Source organism: Cuculus canorus, chromosome 1 (genome assembly GCF_017976375.1).
Source record: "Cuculus canorus isolate bCucCan1 chromosome 1, bCucCan1.pri, whole genome shotgun sequence".
Taxonomy (NCBI): Eukaryota; Metazoa; Chordata; class Aves; order Cuculiformes; family Cuculidae; genus Cuculus; species Cuculus canorus.
The window spans coordinates 194,931,377-194,958,050 of record NC_071401.1 but is presented as its reverse complement, the minus strand read 5'-3'; the positions used below and the strand labels follow the sequence as shown (position 1 = coordinate 194,958,050).

The following is a 26,674-nucleotide window of genomic DNA, read 5'->3' as shown; positions in this document are numbered from 1 at the left end:
AGGCCCTGGCAGAGGCTGCCCAGGGAGGGGGTGGAGTCACCATCCCTGGAGGTGTTTAAAAGACGGGTAGATGCTGAGAGACATGATTTAGTGGCAGACAGGAACGGTTGGACTCGATGATCCTGGTGGTCTTTTCCAAACTAGTGATTCTATGATTCTATAACAGATACAGCAACAACAAAACCATCTGTGAGCGACCTTTAGCCCCATGTAAAAGCTTTTCGTCTTTAGGGCTTTTCATTCAGTTTTATAATTTCACAATTTCACTATTCTCTGATTTCTCCCAGCAGACTCCTACCCCTTCCACGGCAGCAGGTCAGCCGCAGCGCCGCTAGCGGCGAGGAGGCGCTTTTAGGCGGGGCTGGGCGGTACCAGGCGCTCGGACTGGCCCCGAGAGCCCCCGGGCGGGCGGAAGGCGGAGTAGCCTCTGCGCACGCGTCACCAGAAGTCCCGCCCACCCTCTCGCCAAGATGGCTGCGTCTGCCGCTCGTTTAGCGGCTCGGCGACTTTACCTGCCTCGCCCTCCTCGCCTCGTGCGAGCGTCCGTCTCGGGAGCCCGGGTATGCGGCAGAGCGGGAAGGGGGAGTAGCGGAGAAACTCGGGTGCCCCAGCGGCTCTTCACGCTGCTGCTCAGACCCCCGCCACGCAGTGTTGACGGCTGTCGGCGCGGTGCACGCTGGCAGCTCTCCCTGCCGCCATGCATGCTGGGATTTGTAGTCGTGACCTGGCGTGGCGCCCTCCCTGCCGCGGTGTACGCCGGGACTTGTAGTCGCGGCGGGGTGTCGTGCCCTCCCTGCCGCGGTGCAGACTGGGACTTGTAGTCGTGACGGGGCGTGGCAGTGAAAATGATCCCTTGCAACGTTGACCTGGGGGTATTTGTGGACGACACTAAATTGGGACAAAGTGTCGATCTGCTGGTGGGAAGGAAGGCTCTACAGAGGGATCTGAGCAGGCTGGATCGATGGGCTGAGGCCAACGGGATGAGGTTTGGCAAGGCCCAGTCCTGAGTCCTGCACTTGGAGCACAACAACCCTATGCAGTGCTACAGGCTTGAGGAAGAGTGGCCGGAAAGCTGCCTGGCAGAGAAGGACCTGGGGCTGCTGGTCAACAGCAGCTGAATATGAGCCAGCAGTGTGCCCAGGTAGCCAAGAAGGCCAATGGCATCTTGGCTTTTATCAGAAACAGCGTGGCCACCAGGACCAGGGAGATGATTCTCCCCCTATACTTGGCACTGGTGAGACTGCATCTCAAATACTGTGTTCACTTTTGGGCCCCTCACAACAGGAAAGACATTGAGGTCCTGGAGCATGTCCAGAGAAGAGCAACGAAGCTGGTGAAGGGGCTGGAGAACAAGTCTTATGAGGAGTGTCTGAGGGAACTGGGGTTGCTCAGTCTGGAGAAAAGAAAGCTGAGGGGAGACCTTATTGCTCTCTACAATTACCTGAAAGGAGGTCCTGGTGAGGTGGGTGCCAGTCTCTTCTCCCAGGTAACAAGTGATAGGATGAGAGGAAATAGTGTTGAGTTGCAGCAGGGGAGGTTTAGGTTGGATATTAGAAAAAATTTCTTTACTGAAAGAGTGGTGAAGCATTGGAACAGGTTGTCCAGGGATGTTGTGGAGTCACCAACCCTGGAGGCATTCAAAAAACATGTAGATGTGGCACTTGGTGACATGGTTTAGTAGGCATGGTGGTGTTGGGCTGGACTGTTGCAGCAGATGATCTTAAAAATCTTTTCCAACCTTAACAATTCTATGATTCTAACAGCCCAGGCTGGGAAATGGCTGGCAGGGGAGCAGCTCTGTGGAAGAGACCTGTGGCTACAGGAAGACAGGGAGCTGTGTGTGGGCAAGCAGTGTGTCTGGCAGCAGCCCTGCCCACATAGGCAGGAATACAGCCAATAGCAGATCAAAGGAGATGATTCGTTTACACTTGCCAGGCAGTTGGCATATGGCAGCTTGTTTGGAAGATGTGACTGAACTGGGGTGTGTTCAGCAGGGGGCCAGCAAGGTGGCTGAAGGCTGCAGCGTGTGCTCTGTGAGGAGAGGCTGAGGGTCTGGGACTTGTTCAGCCCAGAAATGACACAGCTTTGGTTGGACGTAGCAGCAGCCTGCCAGCATCTATGGGAAGGTTGTCAGGAAGAGGGAATCAGGTTTTTTTGCAGTCAGGTGCAGTGGCAGAATGAGAGGCAATGGGCATAAGCCAAAACAAGAGAGGCAAAGCTGGGTAAATAGAAAGCTTTTCCCATGAAGCAGTCAAGCTGTGTAGCAAGCTGCCCAGAGACGCTGTGCAGTTTCTTACCATCCCTAGAGATTTTCAGTGCCAAGCTGGAAAAAGCCTGGAGGAAACTGGTCTGACCCCATAGCTGATCCTGCTTGGGGGTGGAGTTTGGACTAGAGACCTCTGGAGGTCTCTTCAAACTTGAATTGTGCTGTGATCCTAAAATACACGAGTTTTGCAAGATGTGGCCTATTGGTATTCCAGAAAGAAAGTGGATGAGAGCTGTACTTTATACTTTCATGTTTAGGACAGTCACATGTTGAGGGAAATCTTTATTTGATAAATTTAAAAATTTTTGAATAGTTTATTGCTTGAAGTATGTATTTGAGATATGTATTTAATTTTCATAATATTGGAAGAGTGAAATAAACTTTTTTAACCTCCATTTTCCCTTCTTCTCCATTCTGATTTAATGTGCTTTAACTGCAGATGATTGTATAAAAGATGGCAATTTCAGTATCTGTCCCTGCTCTGAACAATGGTTGACAATGGTGATTTGCAGTCCTAGAAATAGGCCCTTGGACTATATCTCACTTAACTTTAGAAAGCAGATACTCAAAATAATTCCAGGATATATTCAAGGTCCTACAGGCTCTTGCTGGCAGAACTGGGGAACAAGTGTGGCTCTCGGGATAGCAGTAACATGCTTTATTGTCAGGTGGTTTAGCGGGGGGGGGGGGGGGAAGCAGATACAGTCTGCTCTGGTTTTAGTTATCTTCATGGTTTTTTTTTTTTTTCTGAGTAGGTTAATGCGCCCCTGATGTGAAGTAGCGGTGAAGAAATTGGTGCTTTTTTGAAATTATTTTTAAATTTATGCTTTTAAAAAAAGATCCCCAGGAATACATGTTTCAGATGAGCATCTTAGGATATGACTTAATCTGAGTGTGACTCATGCTTTTCCCTTACAGTGTGTGCATGTTGGAACAGGCAGGCTCAGAGCTTCCAAAGCAGCAGCAGAAGTAATCTTAAATGTTCCTGAAACTAGGGTCAGTCCTCTGGGAAATGGCTTGCAAGTAGCTTCTGAAGATTCTGGACTCTCAACGTGCACAGTAGGTAACTTGTAAGGAGAAGAGTTTTTTGTAACTGTTCATGTGTGTTCATTTCCTTGTGGAACTAAATTGCATTCTTTCAATGCTCTTAAAACTTAAGCTGAGAAATGGAACTTTTAATGCTTTTGTAAATGATTTGAGATAAGATTTTTTGTGAAGATTAACATTTTTGTTTTCTTGAAATTATGCTTCATTGAAGGAATAGGCCATTTAAAAATAAATCTTAAAAATCATAAGTGTAGTTCATACACAAAACCAGCAAAGCTGTGTTGTTAGCTGGTAAAAAGGCTTTTTTTTTTTTTTCTTTTTTCCTGAATAAGGTTGGACTTTGGATTGATGCTGGGAGCAGGTATGAAAATGAGAAGAATAATGGAACTGCTCACTTCCTTGAGCACATGGCTTTCAAGGTCAGTATCAGTATTGAAGTAGAAGTTTACATGCAATTTCTAAGTTGTTTATCTTTAAAGATTAGTATAAGAACTTTGTCAGAATTGTATAAGTAAATTTTCCAAATCGAGGAAAGGGAGAAAAAGGAAAGTGGACAACTTAAGTTTGTTTTCCATTAGAAAATGAAGCTTAAGTCCTAGTTCTGTTGAGGTGATATACAACTATAGATTAATAACACAAATCAAATTTTAACTTCTTATAGTAGTCTCAGAAGACACTCAGTGCAACTTTTGCTGGCTTTTTATTTTTATTTGGGAGCATAGTAAGATTTCTGTCTAACTTTCAAGCTTGGAGGGATTAGTATGCCAGTTTTCTTTCCAGAAGACTTTATTTCTCTTGACTTTGAATTTTCCAGACAAGAAGTAGTAATGATGAGTAGAATTAAAGGGTCTAGTTTGATTTTTTTTATCTTTTTATTTCAGGGAACAAAAAAGAGATCTCAGTTAGACCTTGAACTAGAGATTGAGAACATGGGAGCTCACCTGAATGCATATACATCCAGGGAACAAACCGTGTACTATGCAAAGGCTTTTTCTAAAGACTTACCAAAAGGTAACTGCTTTCAGTCGTTAAAAAAGCAGAAAGAAATGAAATGTTTATCCAGCTCCCGATGAGACAACAGAATGATGCTTTTGCAGCGTAACAGTCCCTTCCTTCCTGGTGAAAAGTCCTTTCTTGAGCTTGCCAGGAATGTGGGAATGCAGGTTTGGAGTGCCAGCAGGGAAGAAAATATTTGAAATACTTTCATCTTTAGACTCCCAAAAGAAAACCATCTTTTGGACTTCTCCCTCCCTGCAGAGCATGTCTTTTGTCCCTGTGCAAATCTTATTAGCCAGTCGTGGGCCAGTTGGTCTTTAGCGTGGGTTTTACTTTTGGAAACAGATTTTTCTGGTAGTCTGAACATGTGCTTTCCATTCTCATCTCTATTTGCAATTAGCTGTGGAAATTCTTGCTGACATAATTCAGAACAGTACGCTGGGAGAAGCGGAGATTGAGCGTGAGCGAGGAGTTATACTTCGAGAGATGCAAGAAGTTGAAACTAATTTACAGGAAGTCGTCTTTGATTACCTTCATGCTACAGCCTATCAGAACACAGCCCTAGGACGGACAATTTTAGGACCCACAGAAAACATCAAGTATGTTCAGATTTGTGGCCACCTTTAATTGTGTGGGAACTTTTATGTGGTGAAAGGACTTATCTGAAAATGTAGGGAACAGCATCAGTTTTCATTTTTGCCTGAAAGGTAGCTGAGATTGCACTTGGATATAACTGTAAGAATTCCCTATTCCCTGAATTCCCCTGTGTGCAGTCATCAAAGGGTATGTGAACTTCAGGTGTCCACTGCATGTTTTCATTATCTGCCATATTTTTTCCTGTTTGATAAAAATTAATCTGACACAAAATTGGAAATGTTCCTTTTTCGCATTGGTCAGGTGTTGGGCATTATCTTAAACACAGCTGTGTCTGCACTGCTCTTTCAGTGTTTATTCCAATGCAGATCAGGAGGTTGCTAAATGTGCTGGTTTCACATTGGCATGAGATTGTTAGAGGATCCTGTCTCCACCTGATTGAGTTGTAATTCTCATTCTTTTGCAGGAAGCTGGAAAGCCTTTGAAAGGCAAAATACATCAAGTTTCTAGTTCCTTTTTCAGGAAGTCACGCTTACTTTAGCTTTGTGTTTCTATGCACAGCTCTGCATTGGCATAACTTACAATTATTTTGATATAGTACTGTCCTGTGTATTTAGCTTTTATTACTCAAATAAACTCACAGAGTGGTGATATTTCCTTGACTGTTTCTAGATCCATAAACCGTAATGACTTGGTGGAGTACATAACAACACATTACAAAGGACCCAGAATGGTCCTGGCTGCTGCTGGAGGTTAGTATGAGGTATTCACCCTGGATCATGTGAAACTATGCTTAAAACTACAGTCTTCTGAGTTTCCAGGAACAACGTTATGAATTACCCATTGTTCAGTAGGTCCTGGAAATTCATTGTGAGCCCTGCATGTTTTGTGCCTTCATAGCCTTTGAACTTTTGTTCCCTTTTCCCCTCAGTAATGTTCCAGAAACATTCTTAAATCAATAACTAGAAGTGTATTGGAGGCCAAGGTTGTTCTTCCATGAGGACAGGAAGAGAGGTGTAGGAGGGGTTCAGAGTGAAAAGGGGAGTAGCAAGGGAAGCAGAGAAAGAGAAATAACATTGAGGCTTAAAACTGAGAGAAAACAGCTTGGTTTGGTGGAATAGAAGTCTGCCAAAGAGAGTTAAGGAGGGCTGTAATGATGATTGAGTCTTTACACTGCATAGCAATTTAAATTAACTGTTTACAGAGTAACATTACAAAGCATGTGAAATATCTTTGTTCAGGGGTCTGTCATGATGAGCTACTCGACCTAGCGAAGTGCCACTTCGGTAACTTGCCATCTGCTCCAGAAGGAGGGCTGCCACCCCTGCCACCTTGTAGCTTCACGGGTAGTGAGGTGAGCTGTTAGGTGGCTTTCTGAGCTGGCCCTTATATCCCTTGTGAGCACAACTGACTCGGGCTCTCTGCTGAGGGAGAGCTCCTCAGCCACAGACTCAGCAGGTTAAAAGGTTGTACTACAGCTACTTTCCTATCTTCCCCCAGATTCGTATAAGAGATGACAAGATGCCCTTGGCGCACCTTGCGATAGCTGTTGAAGCAGCTGGCTGGGCACACCCAGATACAATCCCGCTTATGGTAGCGAATACGCTGATAGGTAACTGGGATCGTTCCTTTGGAGGAGGCGTGGTGAGTGAGCCTGCAAGCACCTTCCTGCTCTTAATGAGGCTGGTGGGCTGGTGAGATCTCTCTGACTTGGGTACAGACCTGTTCAAACATATCTGATGGCATTACTGCTACTTTATAGCTGTTTCTGCAGGTCCCTTTTTGTAGTGGGAGGAGGGGATCCAGTTGTGAGTCTTGAGAGAATTTGTTGCCCCGGATTTAGCAAAATCTTTAGGAAGTGGTTCTAAACCACCAAAATAGAGGTGACTTGAGGGCTGCCAGCCCTCATGCAAAGTAGGATGTTTTATACCTGTGTGTCATCAGAACCTGTCAGTATCAGTGACTCTCTTTCTTGAACTTTAGTAGCATTATGATTTTGACTTAAATCTGTGCTGTTACTTGGAAACATGAGACTACGTGCAAGGAAAGAAACTATTGATATGAAGAGCTGATAATTAACTGAATAGCTTCTGGAGCCTGTGATACTACTGCATGCTCTGTTATCACTGAATTGAAAACAAGAGACTGTGGAGGCAATGAGTAGGTTTTCATAAAACTTCATTAAGTAATATATTTTTCTTTTGCCTTAGCAGAATTTATCGAGTAAACTCGCTCAGATTGCCTGCCATGGTAACCTGTGTCACAGTTTCCAGTCCTTCAACACCTGCTACACTGACACAGGGCTGTGGGGACTCTATATGGTCTGTGAGCCATCCACTATACAGGATATGGTGCACTTTGTTCAGAGAGAATGGTAAGCTAGCAACTGTTTCTCTAAAAAGACTGTTTTCAGTGGAGGAATACAGTTTAAAAAAATAGCAATCATTTAAAGAGAATATTTTTGTTTCTCTGTGTAGGCTTGCCTGGAAAAAATGCATCGAGTTCTAAACTTTGACACTCAATGCAGAGTCCTACCAGCCAGTTTCTGGCACTCTTACTTGGAGTGAATAGCTTAAGGTTGACATTTGGTTTTCTTTTTCTGCCCTGGAAGAATAAATAGTAACTGTAGTTAATATAACAGCATTCCTTGTGCAGGAAAATATGGCAGTGATTTGCTTTTTTTTTTTACTTGCAAGCAAAAGGAGTTACGAAAATGCATCAGACTTCTTAGGATATTACTAAGTCAGTATACAGAGCCCATAAACTGCATGTGTGACAACTGAAAGAGAAAATATTAAGGAATGAGAATAATGAATGTGCAATTATCTGCAAACACCGTTAGCAGCTACCCATTCTGCAGGCGCAGTCCCACGTGACCTACCAGGTAGTGGTGTTACATAGAGCTCTAGTGAGTACATAGGGAAATAAAATGATGTAAGGCAAGTGAACTGTTATAATATGGGATTTTGAAACCTGGGATTCTAGATAACATTCCTTCATCTAAGGCTTAAATCTAAACGGAAAAGATGTCTATAGGTGCAACTCTAATGCTTGAGCTGCAGATGTGATTAGAAACAGACATAAGTTATTTAAAACACCAATTTAAGTGGGTGAAGTTGAAACAGAAGTTGAAAGAAAACTTGAAAATGAGGAGCATCTTTAACCACATAGATCACTTCTCGTATGCCGTTATTCTCTGTAAACAACTCATGGAGAAAAATGGCATCTTTGTAGCTGTCTGTGCTGCAGCTTAGCCTCAGGGAAGGTACCAGCCATCCCTGTGACAAGAATGTGTTCAGGTCTCTGATGCACCCCCCTGGCCCAGTGAAATGTTCCTGGTGAATGTTTTCTCCCCAAGAGCCAGGATGTAAGGGACTGCCTTCCTGGGTAAATTGCCTCTAATTGTTGGCTCATACTATCTCAGTAGCAGCTATTCTCAAGATAGCAAGTATGGACTACACTTGGCTCAAGATATTGTTTAATAAAATGAAATACAGCTATTCTGGGGGGAAAACTTGCTCTTGGGTATATTGGTATGCTTCCCAAACCCCTGTATCTTAGACTGCCGAGTTGCATCCTATGGCTCGTTTCCATACCAAATTCTCTTAGCAGCTGAGGTGTAGCTGGTGGGTGTACTGATGGACATGCACCTCTTTATCACAATCTTGTGTGCTACAGATTACCATTATTTCATGCCTTTGGATTTAAACTATTTTTCAGGATAAGACTTTGCACAAGTGTTACAGAAAATGAAGTAGCTCGAGCGAAAAATCTTCTGAAAACAAATATGTTGCTACAACTTGATGGTAAGACTTAAGAGAGCTTTTTACTCTCAGCGGAGTTGTATGCTGATAAGAAAGCTGTATTTTCCCTCTATTTTAGGGTCCACACCAATCTGTGAAGACATTGGAAGACAAATGCTGTGTTATAAGCGCCGAATTCCAATTCCAGAACTTGAGGCAAGAATTGAAGTAAGTGGCACTTGCATTGCAACTTTTCAGTTTTGGCCCTTCACACATTTAATTGCTGCAGGAAGGAACAATACAGAAGCTGGACTTTTCCTGACGGAGAAAATTTTCAACTGTTTTGTTGCCTGTTGCCGTGGATTGTACAAAATTGAAATCACTGGCTCTTTTTTAGGTACGATTGGTAACAAAGATGTCTCTCTACCCCTTTTAGGCTATTGATGCCCAGACTATTAGAGAAGTTTGCACAAAGTACATCTACAATAAGAATCCTGCAGTTGCTGCCGTGGGTATGTTGTATAAGTTTTCCTACCCTTCCATAACCCCTCTACACCAATCTGTATCCGTTTAGTATGTGTCATGGCCAACTCTCTTTAACTTCCAGGTCCAATTGAACAACTTCCAGAGTATAACAAAATCTGCAGTGGAATGTATTGGCTTCGTGAGTAGTGAATAACAAGAACTTTCAGTATGTTTAAGCTTTAAAAAAACCAACCCAAATCCCAAACTACACCACTGTTTAAAGCTTTAGAGTTGGAGAAATGCCTTTAAGAAGATTAAAAGTCAAGAACCAGCCACTCCTGTGTATTGGTATAATTAAGGAAGGAAAACATGTACAGTATTTGCATTTTTATTATAAAACAAAAGATTGTCAGTAAGAGTCATTTCTTGACTTTAGTAGCATTCATAACTTGCTCTTGAGCAGCTTTCTTGGCCTTGACCATTTCAACGAGTTCCTGGAGAGTTGGGGGAAAAAAAAGAAGATGCTTATCTAAGTGTGGAACTTGTTAACAGTGCTGTGGTTTTGAACATTACATATATTCAGCCTAAAACACTCTAGCTCTCAAGGTAGTGAGGAATTCCAGGCAGTTTAATACCTTAACATAGTTTCTCTTTGAAACAAATAAATTAGTGAAAGGTCAGTGCTCATCAACATCTCCTACAAGAGGCTATACATACAGTTTGACAGCAAGCTCTAGTAGAGGGCAAAGTCTAAGACATATTTCACAAGTTAGACTTCCCTTCCCAGCTTCCAGAGCCACTGCTTTCCCTGAGGAAAACTTAGTCCTTACTGCTCTTCTGGGATTAAGTTACTAAAGGAAAAAAAAAGTTGTACTGTCCTGGTGGGGAAAGCAACATTTAAGGCAAAGAATTCTGACAAGACCTGGGCTAATTACAGTCCGAGGAGGTGGTGAGGTACCCTACCTTATATCGCTTCATGCAGTCTTTTTTTGACCGGCCTGGAACAGCTGCTGCTATTTTCTCCCATCTTTCGGGAGTATTTACTGGATAAGTCTTCAATGCTTGTTCTAAAAGCTTTTGTTCTTCTGTAGTCCAAGGGGATGAATCTAAAGACGATCCTGTTTTTTAAACACACAATGACAGTAATAATAAAGGAGTCTGAGATAAGCCTAAGAAAATATTGCAAAATAGAGTTGATTTAAAAATCTTTATGCTTTTGTAATACAACTGGTCTGACCTAAGTGCTATCCTGTTCTAGAAAACCTGAAAGAAAAAACGCATTCCAGCCTGAAACTGACTGGACAAGTGGTCCTTGGGATCTTTAAATGAAGCACAAAGTTAAAAGGTTAATGTATTTTGTTGTCAGCTGGTTGTGAGATCCCTGTAGCTGCTCTGTGGAGCCACAGCATCAGGGCAGAAATGTGGCTTTCACTTTTGTGTTTCAGTAAGGAAACACTTCTTTCTGGAAGATTTGATGGGAGGGCGTTTAGGGTTTAACAGGAGACCACAGCTTAGCTATAGGATGATCCTGTAAGCCTACTTTTACCTGAAAACAACACCCTCTGAGGAGCAGACAAGCTCAGCATCAGACTTAACTTGCTGCCTTGCCAGAAAGCATTTCAAACTGTCGCTATTTAGTTAACTGTTGTTTTTACTGTGTGTACCATAAACCCTCAAACCCAGTAACAGAGCCTGGATCCCTTTCTGACTCACTACATAAGTTAGTAAGCAAGTCTTAAGTAAGTTCTGAATTAATTTCTTCCTAAGATGCACAGGGGAGACAACTCTGCCAAAAGGGCTCCCTTTTCACCTTTACCTTCAAATCGTTCCGAGGGGGCAGCACTGTCCATCTGAGGCACCACACCGTGTTCTTTTTTAAATTTATCAAATGCTTTCTTGTTTATGTCATCTTTTTGATGAGGGTCTACAAGCAACACACATGGAACACAATACTTACTGCAACAAAATTAAAACATTGTGTAGCAGATAACTGTAAACTAATTATCACATAATTAAAAAAAAAATTCCTGCTTCTTTTAAAATGATGGTAAAGAGGCTGGTACATGGAAAAAAAAAAAAGAAGATCTTTTGGGGTCCAATAAACTTGTGCTCAAAACATCAGCCTCTCCAGCCCCTACCCTGCCTCGTACTGCTCAGATGAATACTCTCTCCATATAAGCTTAAGCCTGAATCTGCAACTTCAGTGAGATCAAAAGGGATTATTCTCTCAACTAAAGCCTGTGGCACAAACCTCAAATGTTACCCAGAGCAGAAGCATGTTGGAAGGGCAGGAACACTAGGAAGGTGGATCCTCCTCGTGCAGGTATGTGGTTTGGAATGGAAAAACTTCTTGAAAACTTTGGTTTTCTCTTCTGTAGTGGAATGTTTTCATTTTCCTTGAGAACTTATTCCAGAGCTCTCTAGGCTCCACATACCACAAGAGGAAACGAGCCACGTTAATTTAGGTGTCTTACTCTGGTGCCAAATCCTACTCATTTTAAAGTATCTCTACAGCTTCATCAATTGCATTTATTCTAGATGCCTTCCTTTGTAGAGAGCTTTTTCAGAGGCCCATTTGTCTCCCACCGAGTGCAGAGGGGTCTCGGCACTGCCTGTGCCCTGAACATCTGTGCAGCAAGCAGTAGGAGAATTCCTAAGAGTCACTCATGAGGTGACTTGCACAATACCTGTGAGGCTGAAGATACGTAATCACACAAATGCTCCGCTAAAACCTCTTTCTGAATTACACTTCTTTTGGTTATATACAGAGGATTTCTCATAATACAAACACAATGCTGTTCAAAGAAAATCAGGCTGTACAGAAGCATGCAGACCAAAAATAAGGTAATATAGATACCAAGCTTCTGGAGGCTCTTTGCTTTATTGATGACATCTTTTGCTGTTCGTTTTATTCCAGCAGTAGAGTGCAAGTTCATGTAATTGGCAATAACTTCCCACCTAAAGCAAGAGTAGAAAGGGTAAACCAGCATATTACATAATAGCTTATCTTCATACAAGCTACTGTCAAACTCCTGCATGTGTTTATATCAATTCTGAAGTAAGTTTAATCATGCTTAAATACATATGAACTCTTATGGTAACTATTCTGGAAAGCTTTCAGTGACCAAATGCAGACAGTTCCCTTAACAATTCAGTAAGCTTAGGTGAACTTCTGGGCTTCCAATACAGGAGGATGGGGTTGAATATAGGTGTGTTAGTGCAAATCTCTAATCCTCAAAACTCTGCTCAGCTATTCCTTTCCTGAATTCCCTAAACACCTCTGACATTAAATACTGCAGGCTGCACTGAAAGGGCTAAGAAATGACCCCATTTCCACTGCCTGTGAGAAGACTACCTAAACATCTGATAAAGGGCCTTCAACAGGAGAGAGATGGAAGAGCCCTAGCCCCAAGATTATTCCTAGTGCATTCTTAGAAAATGAAAGGGAAGATTTGCACCTGGCCAGAAAGAAGGATCATACCTAGGCCTGTGTTCTCAGTGACTGCTAAGCTGCAGTGCAGAAACAGGCACTGCTATCATCTCCATGAAGAGTATGACAGCTTGTTTTTTTTAAAGCATGCATCCAAATCCTGTAACGGAAGCTTCAGATTTATGAATCCTAACTGGAAGAAGGCATTTCACTCCTGGTAAAGAACAGGATTTAAGGCATGCTCCTGTTCTTGATGCTTATTAGCAAGCTGATGGCTAGTGCTGCTTTCTTTGATCCCTAGCTTTTCCCTTTTCCCCCTGCCCTCCCATAAAGCGAGCGGAGGCACTTAACTCATATCTCTGGATGTTTTCCTCCTACAATGTACAGGAGAAACCAGCCTCACATTCATTCTGAAGCTACTGGAAGTACCTTAAGACACTTACATTCCTACCTAGCTGCATCATGGTCACTGTTACGGCTTGGTTCTCTGCTTTAATGACTGGAGTCTATCCTGTAGAAAGCCCTGTGTGACATGCACCTTGGCACAATCTTCCTGAGGGACTGAAGCCCAGGTTTGGAGGGAAACAAGATACAGGGCCAGAGCCGACTCCAGTGACACATAAAGCATGGTATTAAGAGATGACAAATGACAGGCTGCTCAACAGTCAAGAAAAAGGAGTTTAGGGAGTCCTTACGCTGGCATCATACTTAGTATAGTCTGAAAATAAGTTCTATTATGCTTGTTATTAAATTAAAAATTGTTAGTAGGGCTTTTAACACCAAACACGAGAAGTACCTTGAGTTAGTTCCTGCTGGGAAGAGGTTCACAGCTTTAATTAACAACTGTAAATCATCTTCTGGCCAATTTTTGCTTCCTCCTCCACCACCAGTGGTTGCCTTTTCTGAACTCTTTGTTGCTTGGCGCATACGAGCTTCTGCCTCTTCTTTCTCTCGCCTTATTTGTTCATTTATTTCTTCTATCTGAAGGATTATAAACAAGCATTATTAATTTTACATTTACATTTTAATTTACATTTAATACAATTAATACATTTAATTTACATTTACATTTTACAGTGACAAAAATCTCTCTTTCTGGGATTGCTTTCAGCCTTGAATTCTGCTTAATTTCTGTTTTGTACGTTATACATAAGGAAATGGAGGAGCTTATCTGCTCCAGTATTATTTCTCTCCATCCTGTGTGTAAATTTGGCCATTCCAAATTAGAAGCTACAGCAGGAATCCAACACAAGTTCCCTAGGAAATTAAATGAACACTCCCAGCATTAAGGCAAAACTTCTGAATCTAGTGTGAATGCCCAGTGTGACTCACAAGGACAGATCCACGAAAGTATTAAGAACCTAAAGTGACTAGTGAGGGCAGTTAGACATCCATGCTGAATACATCGATTCCCAAGTCTTCCAACCTAACTGCTACCTAAGCCTGGTTATGCCAGAAATCCAGTTACTACAGTTGTACTAAGTTAGCATTAACTGCAACAACACAGATTTTACTTACTAAGTGCTTACTCAGGGTTAGATGGCCATGTGTAGTTTGTTAAAAAGCAATTTAGCAGAACTTAACATATCCATCACAGCTCTCTGTGAACTGTAATCACTCACATTTTGAGACACTAGTGTTTAACATATCTACTTCTGAGTATGCCCAGCCTGGTCTTGGCAATATTAAAATAGCTCTGCACTGATGTCTGTTGGCAAGATACTCAAAATAGGTTTCTTGCTGTCTATGTCATAAGAAAAGGAAAAATTATCTGGTAGATAATTTTTATAAATGCAAAAGTGGAGCAGTTTTAGCAGAGAGACAGAAAGGTGACCGTCTCATGTTCGTTACGTTCTCCTGGAGACTGGGAGACTGCATTCAGTCCCCTGTAGAACAAGAATGATGTGAGTATTAGGTCATCTGATGAGTAAACCTGACCCTGGGATGGGAACATAGACATCTCCCCCACCAGAAAAGGCAGTTCACAGCTGTGATTCAAAGTGGATGAAAGAAAGCACCTTATTCTTTCCGCAGAATAAAGGTTCAGCCTTCTTAGTCCAAATGGCTTTTCCCTGCTGGCAAATTTATGCAGATCCTTGCTGAATTTTGTAAATCTTGACTGTGTCTTGCTTTCCCTATACTTTGGTATGCGACCCACTGGCCCTTCTGGTGTCTACAGCCCACAGCATCCTTTTGTGGATCCAGCCCCATGTCATGGAGAGTAGACTAGGATTTTTCTTACATAATAGAATAGGCGAAGATTGCTCTCCTTCCTCTCTAGGTAACTGCTACCCATTGTTGGGCAAAATTAAACTCCTCTTCTGTTTCTGTATACCGTACAAAGGCTTTGTGTCCTTTGCTAATTAAAAATGCATTTTTTTCTTCTCAGTTGGCCCTGGTTATTTCACCAGTCACGAACTGCACTATGTAAAACGGTGCAGAGATCAGGTCTGCCTGGGGACTCAGGTCTTTGTGTTTAACAGGCAGGATTCCACAGCAGCTATGTTGTACCTTACTTTGATTCAGTTACATAGATTTCACAAATCAAATTATTCTGTTATTTTGATTTGACACTCAGCATAATTACCTGTTTTACTACAGCCGCCTTTCCTCCTTCCCTTGTTGTGGATGTAAGTGCTTCATTCAAGCATTGCAGACTAAAAATAAATTATTAAGTTACAACAGATAGCTAGGAGAAAGATGGGTATCAAAACGAGCATAAATCATTAGTAGAAAAACTTACCTTGCTAGCTCAAGACGATCACAAAGCTTTTCCACCTCCTCCATCATTTTAACACAATCTGCCTCATTATCAGAAAAGTAATTCCAGTTCTGGAAGCAGAAATACATGTTCTACAAAGTTCTTGAACTTTATTGTCCCATTCCTTCAGACAAAGGCTTAACACACAGCATTCTTCAGCCACTGCTGTGTTCGGACCTATTTGGTCAGCTTTACTCATAAGTAAAAACCATATTGTAAGTATGTGTTTTAGTATTTTGCTTTTTAGCAGTCCCACTTTCCGTACCCATCTCCAGCCCTAAGCACAAGCAAGCACATGATAGGGTCTGATCTAAGCAAGCATGGTAAATTCACTGATGTAACTTGTATTTCACTATAATAATATTTAAATACCTTGCATGTTGTTCTCAGTTTTTGCCTTTCTTTCTTGATTGCTTTTTTCTGTATCTCTTTTTCCTTTTTCGCTACTAAAGCTTGTTGCCTAACTTCTTCTTCCTCCTTTTCTTTTGCTAACCGTGCTGCTTCTATTTCTGCTTGTCTTTGCTGTAAAAGAAGCAAAAAACCAAACAAAGATACTCAACTAAGTTACACAGTTACAGGTCATTCAGTATTAAGATGTCCTGATTCTGGTTTTGGTGGGGAGTTTTGTTGTTTTTCTCTTGAATACATCAATGGTTTAGTGTTTGCTTTTCCATGAATTTTGAGGGAAGATACTCATTACAAGCACCCCTAGTTTATAAGTCCTGATTCGTTTACAATTATAATATAAAACGGCATGAAATTTCCTATTCTTGCCCTAAGACCATAAGGTTGCAAAATGCAGTGCTACATCTCCCCTGCATCACTATCAACATAAAGTCTTGCAGTGCTCCAGTGTTGTCTTTTAAGTGACCTTTTATCACCTTACAGTTCCCTTTGATTCCTGCTACTGTTTTCAGAACTCTCTCTTCCAAACTCTTAATATTAATCAAATATGCTATGTTACCTCACAGTGTTTCATACCAATCAGCCATTCACGGACCATATGCACTCGGGAAGCACCTGTATCCATTTTATGAAAAAGGAAAGCAGGCCACAAAACTTAGCGACTGCCTCTAAACCAGAGGAAGTATATGCAACAACAAAACTCAGGTTTAGAAGTTTTTTTGCTTCAGATCCGTGCCCCTTGTTTTCATCTCATTCTCAAAAGGCTGTCAGTCTTGCACTGCCTGTTGCACAGGGACCAAAGACAACACATCTTTGAACCCCAATGTAATTCTCACAGTAGCTTTCTGACACATCTAGAATCTGAAGTAGTGGACCAGGTGTGAAAGAACCAGGGTTTATCAATGCAAACAAAGTAATTAACTTACTTTTTCTTTTGCCTCCTGTTCTTTTCTTTTTGCTTCTACCTTTGCTTTCTTCTCAGCTTCTTTCTTTGCCTTTTCTTCCTCCTTAAATTTCTTTATCCTAGGATCACAGCTGTATGCATTATCTGGCAGAAGAAAGGATGCATCATGCACAAAACAAAACCAGGACATTTCCATTGTTAGTTAACAAATCTCTCTTTAAAAACCCAGCAGTTTGTATGCTCACCGACGAGTGTCCTAATTCTGTTCATTTCTTCTTTTTTCCTCAGTGCTCTGGCAGCTCTGTTCTGCTTTTCAATCCACCTTCTTTCATCTCGACTAAAAAGGGAAAGTGTAGTTAGTTGACTGCTAATACCCTACAGTGACAGTCTGTTAGAAATTCAACAACAAGCTTTAAAAGAAGTTTCCTCGCAAAGATGCTCTTCTCTGAATACTTCAAACATATACTTCAAAAAATGAAATATCGCCCCAAGCGTGTGTCAGAAATGCTAAGCGTTTACACATCTACCTAAACCCTCAAAACACCCTACAAAACAAGCTGTTTATCTGTCTGTCATTGCAGGGAATGAGCTCATGGATTTTATTTTCAAAATGCAATCTACTTGTTGACCTAACATTAAACCCAAGCAAAATAACTGAAATGGGGCCTACAGGAAAGTTGGGGAGAGGCTTTTTATCAGGGAGTGCAGGGATAAGATGACAGGTAACAGTTTTAAGATTAAAGAGGGGAGATTTAGATTAAATATTAGGAAGAATCCAGTGGAAGGTGCCTCTGCCCATGGCAGGGGATTGGAACCGGATGATCTTTAAGGTCCCTTCCCACTCAGACCATTCTATGATTCTATGAAATGCCTGTATACAGTTTAATTAAAGGGCATCAATATAATCAATATCAATTATCTCCATTTTACAGAATATAGGTAAAACCATCTGCACTGAAAGAACAATTCCTATGAAGTACTGCGACACTCTGGTAAAATCATGCCAGATTCACTCCAGTAAAATTCACCTCAGATTAAATAGATTTAAAATTGGCTAAGTAATCTGAAAATACTTGCCAGTGCTGTCAAGACAGAGGCAAATTTTTAGTGGGAGTCTGTATCCTCACTCACACAACCAAATATAGAACAATATACCTCAGAACAAAGAAAATAATCCCTGTAACAGAGTAGAAAACTACTGAGTAGACTGAAGGTTTAAAACTGGAGCAACATCACTTTTGGCAAGAGGGGTAACCAGAATCATGACCATCTGAACAGCATGTAGCATTTGCCTAGGCATTTTTTTAAAATGACAGTAATGACAGGAGTAAGCACAAAAAAGAGCTAAGCAAATAATTCAAGAGCCTTCCTCTGTGATGCAGTAACTATTTCCATAATACAACTATAACAAAGAGAAACCCTCAGTCAGTCACGGACTTGAACTGGACTACTGAACTAGGGGTGTTGAAATCAGTATTAGCTGGGCTACTTTTATTCCTATGACTTACACTGCACTAGAAAGTTGGAAAACCTTGACATATCAATCTCTCAGTCTCCTGCCAAATTTCTTTTTACTTACATACCATTCTGCTTTTTCTTTTTCCTCTTCATCTAAATAGGAAAACTCTCTCCAGGAATCAAAATTATACCTAAAGATAATAAATAATAATAAAGAAAATGAACAAGATTGAGTAATTAGACAAAACAAACAAGAACAAATAACCCACCCCAACAGCAGAACTATTACAACTAATCTACTTTTTTGCTATTAAGTTTTTGCAGGCAACTATACTGTTATTTACAATTTATAATACATAATTCAGAATTATACTGCACCTACAATGATTCCACTGTGTTAAGTCAAAATGTAAGATTCTATTGAAAGGAATTATGTACATCCATCTGTGCTGTATGACGGAGCATATTTTGGGATGGGATAAGTCTCACCAACTCTAGATGTCTACAGTGCAGTTCTCTAAGCGTCCATTATAGCCAGTGGAGATACAGTGCAGTCTGTAGAGTTCAGAAAGAAAATAATTCAATCTTTATACAAACATCTGTACTTAGCAGATGAGTCAAGCCACAAACTTTACTGACTTTACTGGACTGGACAGACCTCCCTCAGCTAGGGGAGCTTAAATACCTAGTAGACACCTCCACTGAAAACATAAGTTAGGTGAGATGAACCCCACTCCTGGTCTGTGGGTCAGCTTGTTTCACAGCCATCATGGTCAGAAGCTCCTGCTCCAACTGTGAATGTACAGCATGGATGTACTAGCTAGGAGAAAGCCAGCTCAGTTTGTGGAAGGCACCAGACAGCTGTGGGGTAATTCCATCACATCACTAGGTCAGAATAGACCACAGCTAATGACCTACATACAAATGGCTCAGCAAGCCAAGCTTGTATTGCACACCCTGAATATTGTGAATAGAGACTGAGCTATCAGCTAACTTACCAAAATGAATAAAATGCATCGACCTCTTCAAATGATGAACTCATGTCCCCAAGTTTAGGAACATTTTTCTTATTTGACCACCTGAAAATAAATGGAGATATTAAAAAACAATACAAATAGTTTTTACTTTATAACATGGCACGTGTTAAATACAGTATCAAAATATGAAATCAGAGACTCCCTCCCACCAACACAGAAGAGCACCAGGAAAGAGAAAGAGAACAAGAGAGTTCCTTCTAAACTTCTTTCAGATTGGGTGGGCCTTTTCTAGAGAGCTCCCCAAGAAAAGCAAACTCCTCCTCGCCAGAGTTTGGTGTGCCTACAAGGAGACCTTATGGAGCGTAAGCAACCTTTGTAGATACTCAGTTCTCCATGTACATTCTCCTGGTAAAGAAGCTTATACAAAGTGGACAAAAGGTACTCTGTGAATAACTCAGCTCTGTGGTAGGCTACAGGAAGCTTCCCACATATTTTAATGGAGTACAAGGGAAAGTACATCCTCTGCCTCCATTCCATTTTTTCCCTACGAACAGGGACATCTTCCATACACTCTAGAATTTGTTATTCATGACATAGCATCCATTTCCAAACAGAGCAGGGAACAACCCATCTGATAACTACAGATCCAGGTCTGATTCTCTGGAATACTCGATAGAAGATTCAATGAAAGTACTTTAAATAATCAGTCAATTGTTTGGAACGTGCTGTGAAGTGCCTCACACAATGAAACACTTTTCCATACAGGTAAAAGGTAAAACAGACTTATACCATGCCAGCCTTAATACAAAGTTACTTGGCAAGCATGAATCAAATGCACAAAAGGCACACATCTTAAGAGAGAACCACCAAATATTGACACTTATCTTCTCTATTAATCAGCTAAACTGAACATAACTGTTGTCTTCTTTTAATGTCTTACCTTCCTAAGAAAATAATAAAACTGCAGATTTTAGTCAGTAGCATACACACACTTGGCACAGAAAATCATTTTAAGATGAAATATGTGTTGTACAACAAGTAATGGAGTTGAGAACAGATTTCTTTTTTAAAATTTTGTGGGTCAAACTCCAGTGCGACAGTCCAGATTATTTTAAAATGAAGTAATACAGAACACACAGTTTTATTTGTATTATATTTCTAGTAAATGAATGCATCTCCCAGCATCCTTTAAAATCACACCTGTAACAAACACAGTGCCAGAAAAATTTGCAAATGCTCCTTCTGAGCAAATGCTGATGCTCCAGCAACAGCAAAAGCAGTGTGGCACAGCTTACCTGGCATTTCTTTCAAAAACTGGTGAAAAAACTTCAAAGAAGTTTTCTTTTGCTTCACTTTTGGAGGGTACAGAGTTATCAAAAGTAGGATCTATGCTGTTAAATGCTCGTCGTTTCACAGGATCAGATAATATTTCATAAGCTGAAAAAAAGGTGCCAGACACGAAACGTGAGACTAAAGTGAGTCTTCTCCACAAGGTGGGAACATTAGAGAAAGCATTCTAAATGTTTAAAAAGATGCTCTCAGATCTGCATTGGCTCTGTCATTCTTATATTAAATTATTTTAGTGACACCAAACAACATTGCTGTCAATCCCAGTTAAACTAAGTAGGAGGAAAATGTTTATGACAACCATCACATTTAACCATTACAATGTAACGAACCAGGTTATATTTAAAATAATTTCCTAATTCAGGAAACTCCTAAATTCCATTCAGGCGTGGGGATTTCGGGCAAGACATCTTCAGGCTTCTATCCTACACTAGATCTTTGCAGATAAATTGACAAAAAAACAGTCTACTAAGACAGGAATAGAGTAAGAACAGTCCTTGAGTTAATATGATGTTGGAACTGGCAAGAACAGGAGCCATTCATTAGAATTTTGCAGCTCATGATGAAGCTGTACTGAGATTTGGAAAGAGCATAGAATACCACATAGCTACTAGCAAAAACACGTCTCCAGTTTTCTTGTTTTTGCAGTCCTGCAGTTGGGAAGCATCACATTACTCAATCTTAACCTGGAAATCACACACACTGTAGCGTCAGTAAACTTCTGTTTTCTCTCAAGGAAGTGTGGAATTACTTTGTCATTTCTACAATACTCAGTACTTTTCAACAAGGGTGAAAAGTCAAAGGAATCAAATTTGTGTTGGTATCATTCATGGGCTTCTCTGCATCCCTGGACAGAGAATACTGCCCCGTGAAGGTCAGCTCTAGCAGGTGGTAAGCTGGAGGAGGTCTTGGTGCTAGTAGTTCTATAAATTGACCTCACTGCACACGTGAGTGGAGAGGAAGGAATGCAAGGGACCACCAATGAGCTGCTGTCTGCCAGTCTTCCTTTCCCCTCTGGGAAGGGACTTCCCTCTGTCGATACTCTGAATGACCCTAACTGTCCTATACATGGCAAGCCAGAAGCTTCAATAACCCTCATACCATTTTCCTGATGCAAAGAATTCTGTGCACATCTGTCAGTTCCTCTTCCACTTAAGTGATGTCCCTTCCATACAGATCCCCAGTTCTGCTCTCACACACTCAGTTCCCCTGGCACTGTTATCTCCCATAGAGCAGCTGAAGAAACTGATATCCTACATCAAATCAACAGATGCTCTGTTGGCAGAGTAAGCGCATTAGAATTCAGATTTTCCAATTTCTGTTGGTGCCTTAGGGGAACTACTTTATGGCACACTGGTTTATCCCAGGTCTGTGGCTGCCCCTAGTGGTTCATCACTGCATAAGCTGCTGCCGGGGTTCACATTTTGTCACCAAGGGGCATGGCAGACAAACATTTGTCAGTTGTTTCTCCTACTCAGAGGAAAGTTACATTTATCGAGGTTTATTAATAATTGACAATTCTTTAAAAGCCTAATAAAGCACTACAAATACGTTTCAGATAATCAAGTTGACTGAGAGAGTATCTCATAAAAGCAATCACTTGCTTACCTTTAGTTATGCATGTAAAATAGTCGTTATCACCTTCTCCTATCTGTTCCCCTGCAGCTTTTCGTTTGTCTGGATGATGTTTCAAAACCATGGACTTATCTAGCAAATAGATGCATTAGATTTAGACACACTTCATCAACAATTAATTTCTCATAAAGTAATACAATAATTCCAACTGACATTTCTCTAAATAGATACTTAAAAAAAAATAAAATACACTGCCCTCCCCATGCCATCTGAAAGAAAGCCAATATGAGTTAATGAACTTTCTTTGATTTAACACTATTGTCAGAATTAAAATTATTTCATCTTTGCTGGCACACAAAATAACCAGAACTCGGAAATCGTGTTCTACCTTCACCAGCTGAAGAAGTGCTGATTTTCTGCGACTTATTCTGATAGTATGCATAGCAAAATGTTTCTGTAACTGTAAGTGTACAGTTAGCTTAAAAAAGCATAATGCAGTGTCAAGCTTTTGATCGTGCAAGACTCTACCATTCCCTGTGCAATCATACTGAAAAAATAAAGCAAAATAATTAATGTAATTTTAGTTGTCATTCTAATGAAAAGCAAGGTAGTTCAGATAAAATAAAAATTATGTGCTATTCATTTATTCAAATTCTGAACACAATTCAAGATGAAATTTAGCACAGAAACTCCAGCTGCTAGCCTGTGAAGACTGCTGCACTTACCTGTGGATAACATTGAGCGCTCAAGATCTTGTGGTCAAGTTCTCTCTCTACCTAGGCCTTAATTCCTAAGATATAACTAACACATACAGAGATACACCAGATTTTAAGCTGACACTTTTGCCAAAAGCTCCAGCCACATCATCATACAACAAGAAACGCACCTTCTTGGCTCACTATAAAATACCAGTGAGGAGTTATCACGCGAGTAGTTACAGCAACCCACCTTCCAAGAAACAAATCTGAATCCTTGTTAAACACAGGAAAAGCACACTACGTACTGGTGAGAAAGACTCAGATCTCTTTACCGCAATGTAATAATTGAGTGCTGTTAGGATCCTAAGAGAGAGATGCCCCAGTTCTTGCTCGACAAGTGAGGCCGATAATAATCACTAGACTAGGTGTTGCTCTGTGCTATATATCAGCACATGCTCCTTGGTGGAATCATTAAGCAGCATGTACCAAAGGCAATATAATACCCTGTGCTAGTTGTTACTTTCCTAATGTTCACACATTTTCATTAGGGAATGCCTATGGTTTCACTGGGGACAGTGGTTGTACTCACACCAGTACCATTATATAGGCAATTGGTAGCGAGATCAACTCACAAACCCTTCAGCTTATTTCATAAAGGCTACTGAACAATCTTCAGAATAATTTTAAATCTTCCTCCACTAAATACCTGCATCCTTCTTGCAAAGTCAACTCTTGGTCACATTGCTTTCCAGAAAATCAAAGTTCTGAAGCCCAACATGTTGTTCCTTCATTCGCAAGCACCATAAAATATCTCCAGTCACCTGCATGCACTTCTGAATCATGTCACGATTTAAGACACAGGCCCATGATATCACTAAACAGCACACTTCCACTAAACTGAAACTTCCAAGTTCTATTGTTTACTTACCCAAAATGTCAAGGAAACTTAACCTCATGTTTTTAACAGCCTGGTAACATCCCTGTATTCCAACCACAGGAATGCTATGGTTTTCACATGGTAAAATGACAAAGAAGCGAAACCAAGCCTGTCAGTGGCCTAAGTACCTTTTAGTAATGTGAATACTTGCCAACCCAAGAGCTGCTACTCCATTCCCATATGATGCTCAGTCTAATCATAACGATAACAGCAGCCTAAGAGGCTTCAAGGTACCCACCTACTGAAACACTATGGGCAGGGCTAGTTGTACTTCTCTGCCTTTCCCTGAGCCTAGCTGCACACTCAGAAATGCAGAAATGCAGTTATAGTCTCCAGGCTGTTTACAAAAACACAGACAAGAAAGCCAAGATGTGAACTTGGTGGAGTTTTTATAATTCCCTAGCTTTAGGCCTGTGGATTTTGGAGCTGTGATTTGAATTTAGAAGGCTGGTAAGCAACACAAACCAAAGAGCAGGCATTTTTAGGTCTATGCAAAAGGAAAATACTTGTCTGTGACATATATGTATTTTCACATGGAAAACAGTTATGTACATCTGAAAAAAAGGTATGTTTATGCAGGAAAGTTACTTACGAGCTGCTTTGATTTGCTTCTGAGTAGCTCTGTATCGTATATGTCCTAGCCCAAGAACCGCATAATGGTCTTGATTCTGAGGAAGAAAACATGAACCCTAATAAACACTGATAAATGCAACCTAAAAAGCCATGCAAGAAAATGGTTCTCCTCTCCATCCTTTAAAAGCAAGAGGCAGAATTCTTCCCTCTCTCAATAACCGTTAGAAAAAGGCTATAGAAACAATTGTCATGAAGGTCATAATTCCTGAGTAACCAAATATCAATACAGTAACAGAAATATCAATACAAATATCAATACTGTTACAGAAATTCATGTAGTTTAATCTAAATTGGATTAAAGCACTGGAACCAAGAAAGTCCAGTTATTGGAAAACTCAATGCTGTTTTTAGTATTAAGAGTGCTGACACAATTCCAGAATAAGGGAGGCAGTAACAGGGAGAAGAGACACTGTTACTGCTTACAGGCAATAAAATGACAAGCAACAGTTCAAGACCTAAGATCTTATCCCAATGTGGGCATGAGTTTGCCCTCATCAACCAGTTCTGCGCAGGAAATACAAACCCAGCCATAATGCTAAGGGACAGAAACCGATACAGGTGGAGGTGGGAGGGGAGAAGGAAAGGGGGTCTTTAGCAGCTGGGATAACTTTGACGAGGTTTACAGTAAAACTAGTTAACCCTAATCTGTATTGCACGAATACCTTCCAGTCCTTTGGATCAAGGGTTTTTAACATAGGGAATTCTTCAAGCTGTAATTCTTCATCCCCTGATTCTTCAGAAAGTTCCTTCTCATCTTCTAGCTCCTGGAAAGAGGCAGAAACATTTATGTTTCTCCTCTTAATAAATGCTTCAAACCATCTTCCCACAGGTTCCACTTGACAGAGTACTGATGCTATAAGCAAAAACATAAAAGCAACTTCACCTTCTGTAGTTTACTTTCTTGTTGTTTTGGGTTTGTTTTTTTTTTTTTTTTGTAAATTAAACCTCATCAAAGCCCACAGAAGCCCCGCGTCACACAAGGCTACGGACTGTCAAACCTTCCAGTTTGCCCTGAAGACACCAGCCTGTTTAAAGTCAGCAGCTGCAACATGTGCCAATCAGACAGTACCTTCCAAACACTTCCCTGTGTTCTCCAACCTGGAAAGGTGCTTCTAAGTTAAAAGAAGGCATGTATTAAGTGATATTAAATATCTTCCCTGCTTTGGCAGCGGAAGAGGTAACCAAATCGGGATGAATCCCCAGTGCCGCTGTGATCTCCCCTCTTACAGGGCAACGCACTGGTTGCTCCACACCAACCCAATGTGAGTGCAGGAGCAGATCCACACATGAACAGGGCAGCGTTAGAGGGTGGTGAGACACTGGAAAAGGCCACCCAGGGAAGTTGTGGTTGCCCCATCCCTGGAAGCATTCAAGACCAGGTTGAATGGGGCCTTGGGCAGCCTGGGCTGGTGGGAGGTGTCCCTGCCCATGGCAGGGGGGTTGGAACTGCATGGGCTTTGAGGTCCCTTCCAACCCAAACCATTCCTGAGGTGTATCAAAAGAATCATGGCCAGCAGATCAAGGGAGGTGACTCTGCCCCTCTATTCTGCTCTTCTGAGACCTCATCTGGAGTATTGTGTCCAGTTCTGGAATCCTTAACGTAAGAAAAATACGGAACTGTTGGAACGGGTCAAGAGGAGGGCTACACAGATGATCAGAGAGCTGGCACCTCTGCTGTGAGGACAGGCTGAGAGAGCTGGGCTTATTCAGCCTAGCGAAGACCTTATAACGACTTTCCAGTACCTGAAAGGGCTACAAGAAAGCTGGGGATGGACTGTTCACAAAAGCTTGTAGGGATAGGATGCGAGGGAATGGGTATAAGCTGGAGAGGGACAGATTTAGACTAGATATAAAGAAGAATTTCTCCACCATGAGGGTGGTGAGGCTCTGGCACAGGTTGCCCAGGGAAGTTGTGGCTGCCCCATGCCTGGAGGTGTTCAAGGCCAGGTTGGATGGGGCCTTGGGCAGCTTGATCTAGTAGGATGTCCCTGACCATGGCAGGGGGGTTGGAACCGGAGGATCTTTAAGTTCCCTTCCAACGCAAACTCCTCTAAGAGTCTATGGGATAACCGGGCACGCTCCTCGCACACCAGGCTCGAGGCGGCTCCACCCCCGCGCGACCCGGGAACTCCCAGCACCGGCAGATCCCATCCTTCCCCCCTCCACCCTCGTATCCTCGCCGTTCTCCCCCACACCTACCGCCCAGGAGCGGCGCCGTAACGCCCGTGGCCTGCCCGTGCCGCGCCTCCCTCAGCATGGCCGGGCCCAACCCGCCTCTCTGCCAGCCGGGCCTGGGACGCGGAGCGTGCGGGCGCCCCGCGAGCGCTTCCGGGGCGGCCGCAGCGCGCCCGCTAAACGGCCCCCCCGCCCCAATACACCTCGCACGCGCCGCGCCCCCTCCGCCCTTTCCCGCGCAGCGGTCACGCCCGCCCGACCGC

General features: G+C 41.8%; 2 protein-coding genes across 4 annotated transcripts; one reads left to right on the top strand and one right to left on the bottom strand.

Moving 5' to 3' along the window:
- Positions 1-408: 408 nt before the first annotated feature.
- On the top strand, positions 409-9,443 carry PMPCB (peptidase, mitochondrial processing subunit beta). Of its 2 annotated transcripts, none has more exons than XM_054055912.1 (13): positions 409-560; positions 3,185-3,325; positions 3,646-3,732; positions 4,195-4,324; positions 4,710-4,908; positions 5,576-5,655; positions 6,145-6,257; positions 6,404-6,547; positions 7,114-7,277; positions 8,624-8,709; positions 8,786-8,874; positions 9,083-9,158; positions 9,254-9,443. In XM_054055912.1, the coding sequence occupies exons 1-13, from the start codon at positions 471-473 to the stop codon at positions 9,316-9,318; spliced, it is 1,464 nt and encodes a 487-aa protein (XP_053911887.1). In that variant the 5' UTR covers positions 409-470; the 3' UTR covers positions 9,319-9,443. The 2 variants fall into 2 exon arrangements, with proteins under 2 accessions (XP_053911887.1, XP_053911893.1); XM_054055918.1 differs by having other exon boundaries at positions 410-560; positions 7,117-7,277.
- Positions 9,444-9,469: 26 nt separating this feature from the next.
- DNAJC2 (DnaJ heat shock protein family (Hsp40) member C2) lies at positions 9,470-26,628 on the bottom strand. 2 transcript variants are annotated; one of them, XM_054055892.1, is made up of 17 exons: positions 26,436-26,628; positions 24,899-25,089; positions 24,196-24,271; positions 22,002-22,100; positions 20,342-20,483; positions 19,068-19,148; positions 18,195-18,260; positions 16,857-16,948; positions 16,634-16,755; positions 15,675-15,824; positions 15,285-15,373; positions 15,129-15,198; positions 13,338-13,522; positions 11,969-12,069; positions 10,928-11,035; positions 10,075-10,229; positions 9,470-9,605 (listed from the first exon to the last, which is right to left on the bottom strand). In XM_054055892.1, the coding sequence occupies exons 1-17, from the start codon at positions 26,491-26,493 to the stop codon at positions 9,531-9,533; spliced, it is 1,860 nt and encodes a 619-aa protein (XP_053911867.1). In that variant the 5' UTR covers positions 26,494-26,628; the 3' UTR covers positions 9,470-9,530. The 2 variants fall into 2 exon arrangements, with proteins under 2 accessions (XP_053911867.1, XP_053911875.1); XM_054055900.1 differs by having other exon boundaries at positions 24,899-25,000; positions 26,436-26,613.
- Between the last annotated feature and the right edge of the window lie 46 nt (positions 26,629-26,674).

Coding starts and splice junctions, on each gene's coding strand:
- DNAJC2 (XM_054055892.1), bottom strand. CDS start 26,493: ATGCTGAGGGAGGCGCGGCACGGGCAGGCCACGGGCGTTACGGCGCCG. Junction 19,149..20,341: donor GTTTTTGAAAGAAATGCCAG/GTAAGCTGTGCC, acceptor ATTTATTTTCAG/GTGGTCAAATAAGAAAAATG. Junction 15,199..15,284: donor GATCGTCTTGAGCTAGCAAG/GTAAGTTTTTCT, acceptor ATTTATTTTTAG/TCTGCAATGCTTGAATGAAG.
- PMPCB (XM_054055912.1), top strand. CDS start 471: ATGGCTGCGTCTGCCGCTCGTTTAGCGGCTCGGCGACTTTACCTGCCT. Junction 3,733..4,194: donor TTGAGCACATGGCTTTCAAG/GTCAGTATCAGT, acceptor TTTTTATTTCAG/GGAACAAAAAAGAGATCTCA. Junction 8,710..8,785: donor TATGTTGCTACAACTTGATG/GTAAGACTTAAG, acceptor CCTCTATTTTAG/GGTCCACACCAATCTGTGAA.